The sequence below is a fragment of the Pteronotus mesoamericanus genome, unplaced genomic scaffold (genome assembly GCF_021234165.1).
Source record: "Pteronotus mesoamericanus isolate MK-2021 breed Mesoamerican mustached bat unplaced genomic scaffold, CSHL_Meso_final contig_1193, whole genome shotgun sequence".
NCBI lineage: Eukaryota > Metazoa > Chordata > Mammalia > Chiroptera > Mormoopidae > Pteronotus > Pteronotus mesoamericanus.
Window position 1 is genome coordinate 313644 of NW_026555039.1, and position 13700 is coordinate 327343.

Here is a 13700-nt window from a genome sequence, read left to right on the forward strand (position 1 = left end):
AGGGTGCCTGCGGGGGTCGGTGGCCGGTTCGTGAGTGTCCCCCGGGGCTACTGTGCCACACAGACCGCGTCCCAGTATCACAGCCAGCTGGGGGCACAGGGGGCTCGGGGGTCCCAGTAGGAACATGCTTCAAGCCGAGCGCTGGCCAGGGGGCCTGCGTGCCGCGTGCTGGGCCTCCACTGCTGGCCAGAGGGACACCTGGTCCCGGAGGCCGGCCTCGGTTCGCTCCCCCACCCCGCCCCACAGCTCAGGAGCGTGCCTGTGGCGGGAGCTCTGCCTCACATAAAACAGACACTGTGATGGTGGCTCTTTTCTCCTTGGCAAAGAAGCCCCGCGGGCGCACAGCCTTCCTTTCTGGGCACCATCCTTCGAGTCCAGGGAGGTCCGGCTTCAGCCAAATGTCTGCCCACAATCCAAGCAGCAGGTCGAAGGATGTTTCTCCCCCAGAAAGGCCTTTCCCTCACCCCGCCCCCGCCCCCCAGTCCTGAACGGAGAAGCCCTGGTGGCCAGACACCCTCAGGGCAGGGTCTCGGGGGGCACAAGGAAGGACCAGTGCGAGCGCCGCCCCTCCGCCACACGGCGGCACGTTTTGTGTGCGCGGAAAGGATCCTGGAGAGGGAGCCCCATGCCTCTGCCTCTTGTGACAGCGGCTTCTGCCAGGGTGTCCCTGTTCCCTGCCAGGCTCCGCAAGGTGACCCCCCAGGGCCTTTCCTGCCCCCTCCACCCAAAAGTCCCCCTGCTTCTGCAGCCCCTGGTTCCTTCTAAAACCAGACCCAGATTTCCGCCAGACGTGGCTGTTGCCTAGCAACCCCGGTGGGGTTGACCTCATCCTTCCGGTGTCTCTTCTGCGAGCCGGGGAGTTCCTTAAAACGCAGTGTCCTTCCCTGTTTTCTTCATCTGACGAGTGGAAATACGGTTCCCGGGAACTCCCCAGTCCACAGCCATCGGTTGCCTAGCCTTAACTGCGTCGGGGTTATGCGTGGCTATTATTTGGCCACATGGCTGACCATCCATTTTGGGGGCCATTGCATTTGTAACAAAATCAGCCATGCCTTACCCCAGCCCTTGGGTTTGCAACAGCGTTCACCTCCCCGCCTGGTCCCCGGCCTGTGTAGTCAGGGTCGTGACAAGTTAGCCCGGCCCTGGTCCCTGAGCCGGGACTGGGCTCTGCCTCCCTGCGATCAGCCGGGGCCTGCCACCCCACCGGCCACTGGCCGCCGGCCGGTGGGCTCAGGGCTCGCCCAGGCCCCATGAGAGCCTCCTGCTGCTCTCGTCCTGGGGAGGGAGCGAGCGGTGGGGGGAGCTGGGGACAGGGAGGAAAGGAGGTTCTGGAGTCAGAATCCCCGCTCCACCTTTTGAGTGAGGATTCAGCCTCTCTGTGCCTCAGTGTCCGCAGCTGGACACATACAAAGGGGAGCTTTTTGCTTGTTACGGCCCTGCTGAACTTCCTGTGTTGCTGCCCAAGGACCTGACTCGGGTCCTCGACATCATCTTGAAGGGGCGGGTTCAAGGTCAAGCACGGGCGCTTGTCAAGGTCACGGCTCACGGCAGCTGCCGAGAATCCTCATCGCAGGCTCCGTAGGCATTTACGGTGAAGTCCAAAGTGGGCGTGTCTAGGGGGCCGGGGTCTCTTCCAGTGGTGGGGATTGGGGTCCTCTCGGTGCGTGGCCCCCCACCTGTGGTAGGTAGCTTTGAGGGTGACTTCGGGAGGAGAAGGAGCTGGAAGGCTCCCGCATCTGGGCCTCCACGGGGAGCCCCCCCGCCTGTGGCGTGCGAGGTAACAGCCGAGGCAGGCGCGTGGCTGTGGTGGTTTCCCATCAGAAGGTTGGTGTTTCGCTTCTGAGAAGCTCGTCAGTTCACGTCCCAGGAATATTAAATTATTAGCCGTGGCTTCTTTGACACCGTAAGACGTTACTACAGGACAGTGACGGTGTCTTTTTGACTAGGTCATTGCAGTTACTTCAATTTGCTTGTCATTTGAATAAGTTGCCATTTGACGTAACAAAGACCTTCATGTGCAGCTTCCCACTGTTTGAAATTTAAAAGTCTCCTGTCCTTGTCCACAAGCCCATCTCCTAGCTGTCGGAGCCGTTCCTGAGTTCGGGCCAAATTTCAGGCTCTTAGTTCCCACTCAGGCTATAAAACAGTTGCTTTCCTGTCTCTTAACAGTGGGTCACAAAGCCACGTGGTGGAGCCCTGGTCCTCGGGCCCCCGTCGCTACGCGGGCCAGGGGACAGGCTGGGGGGACAGCCTGAGATCGGGGCGTTCAGGGCCGGCAGCACTGGCGGGGGGCTCTCTGACGGTTGGGGTGTCTGTCACGGCTCCTCGAGCTGCGTCCCTCCACCCGCTCTCCCAGGCAGGGTCTGGGCGCCTGATGCCCCTGGGGCTGGCCGTAGGCATGGCCCTGCGTGCGCCCTGACCAGCCGGGACTGTCAGCCGCTCTCCCGTAGCACAAGGGTGTCGGCGTCTTTTCTGCTCCTGGTAACATCAGGAAATGGGGGGCCCCTTGTCCCGTGCAGCGAGTCAGGGCGCGTGGCGCCCAGAGTGGTTTCAGGCAGTGCAGGCTGCCCTGGACACGCCAGGTCAAGGCTGCAGGTCATCTGTGCTGACCGCAGTCCCAGTGGACAGCAGGGGACACCTGGATCACCTTTCGTGGGAGCCTTTGGTGCCCCCCTCCGACCCCTTGGCACAGAGTTGTTGGCGCACGCGGACCATTCCCCTGGCCCACATGCCGACGGGCAGGCTGGAGAGGACGCCCCAGGACGTGGCCGCTCGGGAGGGGGTTCTCCCTCTGCTCCTGCCTGCCGACCCGACTCGATGACACTGCAGGCGCCCGAGTCCCGGGGGCAGCCCGAGGGACCGCATGTGGCACCAGGGCCCGCCTCCGGCGGTCTGCACGGTGGGCCGGCAAAGGCGGGGAGCAGGCTGGCGGCCAGATCCCCCGCCCCGAGAGGGGAACTGAGTGCGGATGGAAGTGAGGCCCCCCCTCCAGAGCCTGAGCCCCCCGTGGCCCCAATGGCGCTAGAGCAGCTCAGGGCTCTCGGGTGTGGTCTGGCTTCCCCTCTCCACACAGACCCGCAGAGCAAGTGGCACTTCACACGCCAGCTCGTGACTTGAGTCCAAGTCAGTCAGCTCTGTGAGGCTGGAGAACAACCCGAAAGTGCCCGCCTTGGGAATTAAATACCTACAGCCTCGCCCACCTGTGCTCCAGCCGTCCTGCTTCCTGCCCGCGCCGGCGTCCGCACGGCGCACATCCCCCGGGGAGGAGCTGCAGCGGCTCTGAGGTGGCCGTGGATGCTTAGGGGACCCCAGGGAGCACCCTTCTGCCACCAGCCCCGGGGTGCTCAGCGGCCTCCCTTCTCGCAGACTCTCTGTCTCTGGCCAAACGTAGGGAGGACCTTGCTCCACCCGAGACATGGCCCAGTGGTGGCCCAGGGGGCTGGCTGGGTCAGCAGCGCGGCACTGCCGGCGTGGGGACAGGCCGCCCTCTCTGAGGATGCTGTCCGGGCAGGAAACAAGTGAGTGCTGTCACTCCCCAGAGGCTGTGGGAAGGCAGGGGCGTGTGCGGCGCAGGGTCGCAGCGGGGTCAGTGCGGAGTCTGCTTGGAGGCCCTGCTGGACAGGCTGCCCGCGCCTGCTGCAGGAGTTGGGCTTGAGGCGGGAGGCCGCCTGCGGGAGGCTGGGCTTTGGCTCTGCCTCTTGGTGGGTCAGCTGCAGCACCAAGCGAGGGAGGGATTCGCTGCTCGGAATGGGAAGAGGGCAGAGGCCTGGGCCCCGGGGGACAGGCCGTGCAGCGCCATTGGGTACTGTGCCTCCCTGGGGGGCCAGGGACTGAGGGTGGGCAGGAGGGGGTGGGTCCAGGGAGGCTGGATCTGCGACGGCTCCGGTTCCGCCTTTCTGCCTGCCACTGCGTGTGGGGAAGCACAAGTCGAAAGTTCTGGGAGGTTGCACAAAAAATTCCTGAAGCTCTGTTGGTGCCTGTTAACAAAGCTGGGAGTAAAAGTCGCACGGAATTCTCCTAACAGGGAGTCACTGGAAACCCTGGGAGCTCAGGGCCCCCAGGTGTTTAGTGGCTGCCCATGGTTTGGGGCAGGGTCTGCTGGGGACTGGTGTCCCCCGGGGGTAACATCATGACTAACTGAGTGGTCATCCTCAAAAGCCTTCTGCTTCGCTGCCTGCAGCCCGTTTTGCAACCGCAGTTTTCCTTCGAGATCCCAGATCTAAGCCGACGGTCAGCCCTTGGCGACCGTGGCAACGCCAGGTGTGTTGGCCTCATCACACCGTTTTGCCATGGGGCTCGGTCTGCCCCCAGGCCTTACCTGTCTCCTTTGTAATTGCAGAGCCAAACACGGTCAGCTACAGCCAGTCCAGCTTGATCCACTTGGTGGGGCCTTCGGACTGCACGCTGCACGGCTTTGTGCACGGAGGTAAGGAGCGGCTCCCCCTGCCCTCTTCCCACTCGCCGGGGTCGGGCTCCTGTGTGTAACGCGGGATACCGTTGACCCTTTCGGAGGCTGCAGAATGAATATGAAATACTGTTGACTCCTGTTTTTAAAAATGGGCACGAAAGTCAGGTGGACAACTATTTTAACAGAGGGTCACACGCCACCCTGGGGAGAAGTCCTCACTCTGAGCGCTGTCTTCTGTCCTCACGAGCTGAGGCTGTGGTGCAGGCAGGGAGAGCCGTGGGGGCCCTTGGGGGCCCTTGCGGCCGGGCCGCTCGGCCCTGCCCTTCCCTCAGGGAGCCGGAGCTGCTTTGTTCGGCACAGGCCCGTATTTTAATGTGTGTTTAAGAAGTGTGTACAATGCCAATTTTAGTAGGGATTTTTGTGCCCCCAATTTAAAAGAAAAGCCTAACAATTTTAACAAGCCCCGGGACCTCTCCCGGTGGCCGGAATTCAGCAGGAGTGAAGGGCGAAGCAGCCACCGTGCTGGAACTGACCGCGTGGCTTCCTGTGGAAGGAGTACTATCGCCAGGAATGGGATGGGAGATCGTTTGGATGAAGGTCTTCTCTAAACTAACCTGTAGATGCCAGTCGCAGGAGAACACAGCGAGCTGAGGTGTATGCTAATTTGGCTTTTATTCAGTAATTTTGTGCTGGATGTGTGGCTTCAGTGCACTGCTTCCGTGCCCCGTTTTCTGTGGTTTTCACACAGTGGATAGTCTGGATCCTGAGGTCTAGCGCCTCCTCTGCCCTGGCGCCGCCGCCCCCTCCCCCGCCTCCGCCACACGCACACACAGACCTCGGCCTGGCTCTTGGCTTCTGCTTCCCTGGGTCCTGCGGGAACTGGGCAGAGTCCTCCTTCCTGCTCCCAAAAGCACTGGGGTCCAGCCCATAGGGCGGCTTTTGCCACGTGCCCTCCTCCCCGTGGTTGGCTGCACACCTGAAGGGCAGCCCAGGCCCGTGTGCGGGGGCGCTTAGGCGCGTGCGGCCATTGAGACCTTATGAATCCCTGGGCGCCCGTCCTTGATGAGAACACGCAGCGGGAGCTGGGATGACGGGCTCCTTGAACAGGGAGTTGTGGGGGGCGTCGTGGGGGGCTTGGGGGGTCTGCCCCTTCGCTCAGAAATGAGGCGGGGTGCCCGCTCTCCCCGCCCCAATGACGTTTTTGGGGAGGTTTTAGCCACGGCAGTTAAACAAGAAGAAACATTGGGAGGCACAGGAACTGGCAGAAAAGAAGGGAGCGGCCTGTCTTCGCAGGGGGCATGGTGACGTCCCTGGAGAAGGAGACCCGGTGACAAAAATGACGCAGACAGTGAAAGGAGTCAGTGGGGGGCCCGCGTAACCATGAATAGCACTTTAAAAACCCACCTGCAATAGGGAAACGCGTTCTCGTCGTTTGCGGGTATGTTCTGTTTTCAAAGGCGGTGTTTATGGCTTGCGTTTTAACTATCTTAGGAAACGTTCCTTTTTGGTAACTTGGTAAAAAGGTGGGGTTTGTTTCTGTGTGTGTTAGTTTGACTCATTTTCTTAAAGGTCCTGTTCTTGTCCTGTGGGTTCCTGAGATTCTCGTTCTGCTGGCCCTTTGCTCTGATTCCTCTCCCCGGCGCTCTCCTCGTGCCCCCCCCCTCCCCCCCCGCCATCGGCTTGCGCCACCTGGGCTGGGTCTGGCCCTGCTCACCGCCAGCCCAACCATGGAAGGGGCCACGCTCCCCAAGCCCAGGCGGCGGCGGCCAGGTCCTGGGAGAGGGAGGCTTCGGGCCTCAGCCTGGGGTGGACGCCCAGCGTCCTCAGCAGGAATTGCTCACTTCTGAACTCCCAGCAGCCTCAGATTTTTCTTTGCCACTTCATTTTTTTGAAATTGTTTAAACCAAAGTAGTCTGTGGAGACGGTGCAGATGGTTTTAGACAGAACACAGCTGCCCTGCGTCCTCCCTCTGCTCCCACTTCGCAGCCGTAGCTGCTGCTGCTGCTGCTGCTTCGTGGCGCCCGGGTTCGGCGTTTCTGGGCACCTGCTCGTGAGCCCTGCCCGTGCTGGGCCAGGCGGCGCGCCAGGACCGCGGGCTGGGCCACGCTGCTGCTGCCGCGTTCCCGCCCTCGGGGGCCACGACTGCCTCCCCCAGCGGCTCTGCAGATGCCTCTCCTGCGGCCGCGTCTGCCGGGGAGTTGTGGGTGCCAGCGCTTCCCCGGAGAGACCCGCCTCCGCCCTCCCTCCCGGTTGCTCTGCCTGCACCTGCCCTCTCTGCACCGTTCTCCCGCGACGGCCTTGGCCTCCCCTGGGCCGCCTGCCCTTTTTCAGGTCCTCACGTGGCTTCCTGCGAAAGGCAGTGTGTTCTCCAGGACAGAGGCTCAGCTGCTGGGCTGGAGGCCCTGGTCAGCAGCAGCTTCAACAGGAGTGGCAGAGGTCCAGGGCTGATGGGGCAGCTCTGCGGTGTTGGGGACCCAGGCTCCCGCCGCCCTCTTCTGCCTTCCCTGGGGGCTGCCCCCCATGTGGCGCAGGACGACCCGTCACTGCGTTAGGGTTCCAGGCCGGGAAGCGGCCGAGACCCCCCGGCAAACCACAGCCACACCAGCGCTCTCACCCGGGTGGGCTGGCAGAGCCTCGCGGCCGCAGCTCCTGAGGGAGGGCGGCTCCAGCCGGGCAGCGTGTGTCTGTCGGGCCCTGGAGCTCCTGCGGCAGAACAGAGGGGCTAATGAGCTGTGCTCCATCAGGGCGCAGGGCGTTTCTCCGAACAAGCGTGTGTGAGATGTGTCTCGGCTGGTCTGGCATTTCCCCAGGGACGCGGGCGCTGTGGCGTCCCCTGCCGTGCCCGAGGCTCTGAGTGGTCCTGGGCCCTCCGAAACGCACAGCTAGAGCGTGCATCTGTCTCAGCAAATGCGGGGACCACGCCCTCGCACCCCGCTCCCTCGGCCTGTGGAGAGCACTGGACACCGCCGACAGCCACCCCTGAGACCCCCTGGTGTCCTGTCACCCCCCCCACCGAAACCTTGAGCAGGGAGGGTCTGGCCCAGCCAGCTTGGACCCTGTCCGCACCCTGCCCGGGGGTCACATCGGGGCAGTGGGCCACCGCACACGGCCCGCTGAGCCCGAGCACCGACAGCCGTCTCTTCCGAAAGTGGGAGCCCAGGGCGAGCGGTTTTCTGTCCTGAGCTGTCGGGAGCCTAGTATCGCTCCGTCGGTCAGGAACCCCGGCTCTGCGGGCTGGGGGAGGTGGAGGACGACGGGACAGTGACGGCCAGGCGGGCCGCGGGGCTCCATCGTCCTGGATGTCTCGGCAGACACCGCCCGAGGGGCAGCCGCGGCCTGTCCTGCCCTGGCCCCGGCACCTCCGCTCCCTTGTGGCCCAGCACCTCGGACAACTGCCTGCCCGTCGGGTGTCCCCTCTCCCACGTCCTGTTCCAAATGCTCCCTCCTTTCCCCGTCGCCTCTGAAGTGGCTGAAGCCAGTGGGTGACGGCCCCTCCTTCCCACCTCCTTCCTGAGTCCTGGGGGTCGCTCCTCCCAGCTTTTGCTGCCCTTCCATCCTGCATTGGGTGCCTGGGCCCCGTCTTGACGCCTCATGGCTCACTGGGGCTCCCCCTGCCTCAGGCCAGGGGCTCGATCCATCGTCGGTGGCTCCGGCTGCTCCCTCAGGGCCGCCCTGGGCGTGGCCGACCGCCTCCCCAGCGCGGCTCCTGGCGCGAGCGCCTCCGGTCCCCGAGCCCGCGCCGCCCAGCGATCCCCCTGCAGACCCTCCACCTCATCAGCCAAGTCTGTGGCCTCTCCCTTCAACACACCCCGGAGTCCTGGTTCTCACCTGCCCCGTCGCCCCGGGTCTGCCCGTTACAGCGATGGCCTCTCACCCGGCCCCCCGGCCTCCCTGCAGGTGACAGTGCGCAGTCCCGCGGTCCTGCCGGAGCAGGGGTCAGGCCAGGGCGGGCCGGCCCGCGGCCCTGCAGCGGCTCCTGGCTCCCAGCTCCCGTCTGTGCCGTTTCTTCCCACACTGGGCTCTCCATGACTACAGCTTCCCTGGTGCCTCCCGCCTGCACCGTGTCACCTCCACCGCCCTCTCGCTCTGTTCCCGGGACCCCGGGGGCCCTTAGACCAGCGGGCTTTGCACCTGCCGTTCCCCCTCCGCGGGCTGCGGTCCCCCAGGTCCCCTTCTGTCTGGGTTTGTAGCTGTGCTCTGTGCAGAATGAATGGCTGGGAAGAGTGACGGCGGTCCCTGTGCGGGAAGGAGGGCCTAGGGCCCTGAGGGGACGCGGCGGGTAAGCCACCGCCCGCAGCAGTGTGTGCCGGGGCCCGGGGGCGACGCGCCCTGAGCGGAGCACGACGGGCACGGCCGGTTGCCCGGGGGGCCCAGGCCAGGGGACCGGCCAGCTCTGCCAGGGCCTGTGGGCAGGGGCAGCAGGAAGAAGGAGCAGGCCCTGGAGGGGGGCAGGTGGCACAAGGACACCTGGGAGGCGCGGTGCAGGGCAAGGCCTCCCGACAGCGGCTCGTGGTTTGGTTTCATGGGTTGAGGGGGGGTGCGGGGTGGAGCAGCATTTGCACTTGCGGGAGGAATTAACTTCACCAAAAACTACAGAATGGGGCATAGACTCTCCCTGTCAGTTTGGCGACCTCATTCAGCGGCGCTCTGGCGTGTAGACAGTGTGGCCAGCCCTTGGTTGGGAGAAGGAAGAAAGGGGACACGTAGGCACTTTTCCTACTCGTGAGGGACATGGGGCCTCGTGGGGCCGGGCAGCAGCCGGCGCTGGTCTGACGCGGAGCATTGCAGGCCCCCAGCTGCGTGCTGCCCCGTTCTCGCTGTCTGAGAATCCCTGCTGTCGAAAATGTCGTTCTCTGCAGCGAATGCTCCATAGGACGGCTTCATGTCCTTCCAGAGGGGCCCCTTGGATACAGGGGGTCCAGTCACTGCCCTGAGCCCTGCCCCCCCTGCCCGCCCTCAGCGGCTGCGGGATTTCTGCTCCCCGGTCTAAGGACCCCGCTGACATCGCTCCCAGGGACGGCTGCCCTCCTGCCCGCGCTGGCCCTCTCGGCAGCCTCCTCCGCTGGGCGTGTGGCTCGGGCCCTGCCGGCCAGCGGTCCCCCCTCCTGCAGGTTCAAAGCATTTTGCTTGAGAGCCCAGTTGGCCACTCAGCATGTGCACCCTCCTCTGTACAAACGTGCTGGGGCTTCTGGTTTGGTGCTGCAGTAACTCCGTTTGCTTCCGCTTTAGCTGTGATCGTTAGGGACACGCATGGCAGGTGACCATGCCCCCGAGAGTGTCTTTCCTATCCAACACGATGAACCTGTGATTCTTAAACATCGCCCTTCGCCCTAGATTTCGGCCGAGTCTCCTTTGAGGAAACTGACACCCACTGGGGAGGTTCTTGGCCTTCAAAGATATGACCTTGACCTTGACCTTGTGTGGATGCCGGGTGAGCCCCCGCCTCCCGAAGCGGGCCTGGGGAGGGGTTCCGGCATGTCGCCGCTGCCTCGTGGCAGTTAGGGACAAGAGTTCTCCTGCCCCGCTTTCCCCGCTGCCTTGTTCGACACAGGGAAAGCGCTGACTCTCAGACAGCCGGGGGCAGGCGTCCTGGCGGCTCCTCAGGCTGCCTCCCGCAGAGCGGGCGGGAGAAAGCCCAGCCGGGTCTGCAGTGCTCCCGGCCCATGGGAGCCGCTCTCCACTGCGCGCGGGCCTCCGCCAGAGCTCCCACCTTCGACGCTGGGTGGTGGAAACATGTCGTCTTTGCCGCACTGTGCCTTAATTACCAGAAATAATCCTTATTAATTACCTTAACGTTCCCCTGCCCTTGGCCCCAGTTCCCAGAGATGCCCCAGGCACGTTTGAACCTGGGGGGCAGGAGGCAGGCAGTGATCAGAGGCTGTCGCTCCGCTGGCTCTTCGCGTGCCCCCTTGCGATTACTCAAGGGGGGGCTTGTGAAAACGAGAGCCTACTACCGTTGTCTTAATATAGGAGGCTGGCACCCACACTCCATCACTTGGAATTAAATATAGAAATGGGGGCATTTCAAATCGCCACCCACAGCGCAGTCAGCACACGGCTCGGAGCTGCTGACGGCTGCTTTGGGCCTCAGAAGCTGCTTTGAAACTCAGCCCGTCAGGCCCAGGGACATAAAATGAAGCCTCTGCTTTTAAGCCAGTCAACGTGTGTCGACACCTTAAAAAAACAAAAACGAAAGCCCGGAAGCAGTTAGGTTTAGATTCAAAAATATCTTTGCTGCCCGATGTTTACCTGTATGTGAGTGGCCAAGCAAGTCTTACCCCCTCCTTCCCGTGATTCTGAAGTGAGTGCAGCCCCCGGCAGAGCAGGTCCTACAGCTTCGCTGTTACATTTACGTGGCGAGTCTTGGGGATCCCCCGCGCGACGGACTGCCGTTCGGCAAAGCTTCCTCCTGTCGCCAGCAGCACCTGCTGCTGTACCTGAACGAGAAGACATCAACGAGGTTGTTCCGTAGGAAACTAGAAAGAGGCATTTTGGGGAAAACGCAGATATTTGATATTTTTAATTAAAATGTAAAAAAGTGAAGGGGAGCCCTGGCTAGTGTGGCTCAGTGGACTGAGCGCCGGCCTGCGAACCGAAGGGTCGTGGGTTCGATTCCCAGTCAGGGCACCTGCCTGGGTTGCGGGCCAGGTCCCCAGTAGGGGGCGCCAAGAGGCAACCGCACATGGATATTTCCCTATCTCTAAAAATAAATAAAATTTTTTTTTAAGTGAAGGGGAGCTCAGTGGTAGCCCCAGCGTCAGAGGGCTGGGGGCTTCCTCTGGGAAGACAGAGGGCCCAGGTGGGCGAAGGCAGGAGGAAACCGGGTGCAAACCAGGCAGGTGTGTTTGGGCTCTTTTCTTTCTTAACAAGACCTGCTTTTCTCAGTCGACACATTGACCGTAGGTATTGTGTCACAGTCAGAGATACTGTATTTTATGGTCATTTTTACAAACCAGTCAGGCTGGGACGAAGTTACGTGGATTACCTGATTACCTGAGCTCGGCAGAGGCCGTTGAACTGTCCCCTTTCCCTCAGCGGTGGGTCGATAGCGAGGTGCCTGGAACCAGCCCTGCGCCGCCAGGCTGTCCTCACCAAGAGGAGAGAGGAGCGGGCCCGAAACCCGCGAGCCAGCATCGCGGGGCGTGTTGAGATCGGGTGCCGTCCTTCTCAGCAGCCTCCAGGGTTCACCTGACGTGCAGGACAAGGGACCTCCGAGGCCCTCCTGTCTCCACGTCCACCGCGGCGACACTGGCGTGCCGTTTGTGACACGCACTTGGGCGGCCAAGCACAGGCAGGTTTCTGGCGAGGCCTCTTCTCAGACAGAGGTCCCTGCTGCCGCGTCTGATTCCCAGGCTGCCCTCAGACCCCACACGAGCAGGGCGCCCGCGTCCAAGGCCAGCGCTGGGGTCTTCCGTGTCGTGAGCCCTAACGCCCACCAGGCTGTCACTTCCCGTTGTCCCCGCCACGGCCCCCCGGGAGGTACCGGTGAATGGAGGTGGGCGAGCTGGTCCACGGGGGAGCCCCCAGGGCCCCCAGGCCCTGCCCTGCGGGCCAGCCCCGTGCTCTCCAGACGGCCATGCCCTGCAGGGTGAGTGCCAGCGTCCCCAGCTGCTGCCCCCTGCTGCTGCTCCCCGTGGCTGGGGCCAACCCCCGATGTTGCACAGGCGTCCCCGAGCTCAGTCCATGAGGGCCGGCCCTTCTGTGCGACTCAGGCGCTTTGGGTCAGGTTTGCAGCGAAGCGCGGCTCCTGCCTCTGTCCCCAGCTCCTGTTTGTTTGCTGGCTCCGGGGTCAGGAGGGGCTTCTCTCTAAATGTCACCCACAGACAGAGCAAGACGGTGTGGAATACCAATTTCTGACCGGTCGCCTGGGTTGCCTGGCTTTGGGCCTCGGTGGTCTGGATGGGCAGCCCTCCCCTGGCCGCGCCGGGTCACCGCGCTGGACTCGCCCGCACCTGGGCCCTGCCGTCCTGGGGTCGACCCTCCCGCCCTCCCTTCCGCGCCCGCTCCTGAGTGCTGTCTTCCCGCCTCACGGTGGGGCAGGGGCACAGGGACCGTGAGGCGTGTCCCCACCCGGTACTTGTCACGCACGCTGCAGGTGGCCCGGGTGCTGGACTGGGCTGAGTGGGCCCCTGACCTCGGGCGCTGCCCAGCTGCCCGGGCCTGCCCCGTGTCCGCCCTGGGCTCGGGGCCCGGCGGCTGGCACGCGCTCCGGCTCCTGCAGTATTATTAGTAACAGCGAAGTCCCCTGTGGACTCTCTGCCAGCACTTGGGATAAACAGGGCAAAATCCCAGTTTGGAGCTGATTCCGGCTTCTTCCATTTATTCCTCCGTTCCCAGTAGCTTTGCTTTTCAGGGATGCGGAGAAGGGGTTCGCTGTGCTTTCTGCACTCCAGACATTGAGTCCAGTTCACACTGGTCCTTCCCTTCCCACCTCCTTACCCCCTTCCTGCCCAGCGAGCCCCCGAGCCGGAGACACACCGGTGGCCTGAGCTGGCCGCCCCGGGCCCGTGACCTTCCGTGCTACACACTAATCACGCTGCCACCTTTCCCTCTCGCCGTGACCTTGAGCTCCCTTTTCCACAATCAAACCACGGTTAGGATGCCACTTGGAGCCTCGGTCTCCCCGGTCCTGGGTGGGAGGCAGCGCTATGCTCTGCGGCCTCCGGTGCCCTGGGGTTGTGGGCTGGTCCCCACTCTACCCTGAGCGAGTTCTGTCTTTGGACACGTCCCTCTGTGTCTCTGGTTCCTACTTTGAAAAATGGGGACAATGGCCCTGGCCAGCATGGCTCAGTGGGTTGGGTATCGTCCCTCAAAGCAAAAGGTCACTGGTTTGATTCCCAGTCAGGGCACAGGCCTGGGTTGTGGGTTCGGTCCCCAGTTGGGAGTGTGTCAGAGGCAACCGATTGATGTTTCCCTCCCTCTCATTCCTCCTTCTTCTCTCTCTAAAAATAAATAAGTAAAATTTTTTAAAAAAGAAAGAAAAGAAAAACGGGGACAGTGACGGGCCCCGCCCGGAGGGGCCAGCGTTGTCCACGCACCTTGTGTTCAGCGCTGGGGAGAGGCCGCCCCGAGCGGGCACGGGGGTGGGGTGCGTGAGAGTGAGGTCGGGCAGCGCCGTCAACACCGTCGATTACGGAATATTTTCATAACCCAGGGAGGAACTCTGCACCCCAGCCCCTGGCAACCAGTGATCTGCTTTCTGTCCCTGGATTTGTCCCTGGATTTGCCCTGGACATTTCACATACATGAAGTTACACAGTGTCTGGTCTTTGTGTCTGGCTTCCTTCACTCA

The 13700-nt window shown here is 62.9% G+C and overlaps 1 protein-coding gene across 2 annotated transcripts in view; it reads left to right on the plus strand.

Annotated features, from left to right (window-relative positions):
• Positions 1–13700, plus strand: part of ACOT7 (acyl-CoA thioesterase 7) — a 68498-nt gene that overhangs the window by 36032 nt on the left and 18766 nt on the right. For both annotated transcript variants that reach the window (XM_054583305.1, XM_054583310.1), the window contains exon 6: positions 4340–4426. In XM_054583305.1, coding sequence (XP_054439280.1) covers positions 4340–4426 — 87 coding nt within the window. The remainder of the gene's footprint in view (positions 1–4339; positions 4427–13700) is intronic.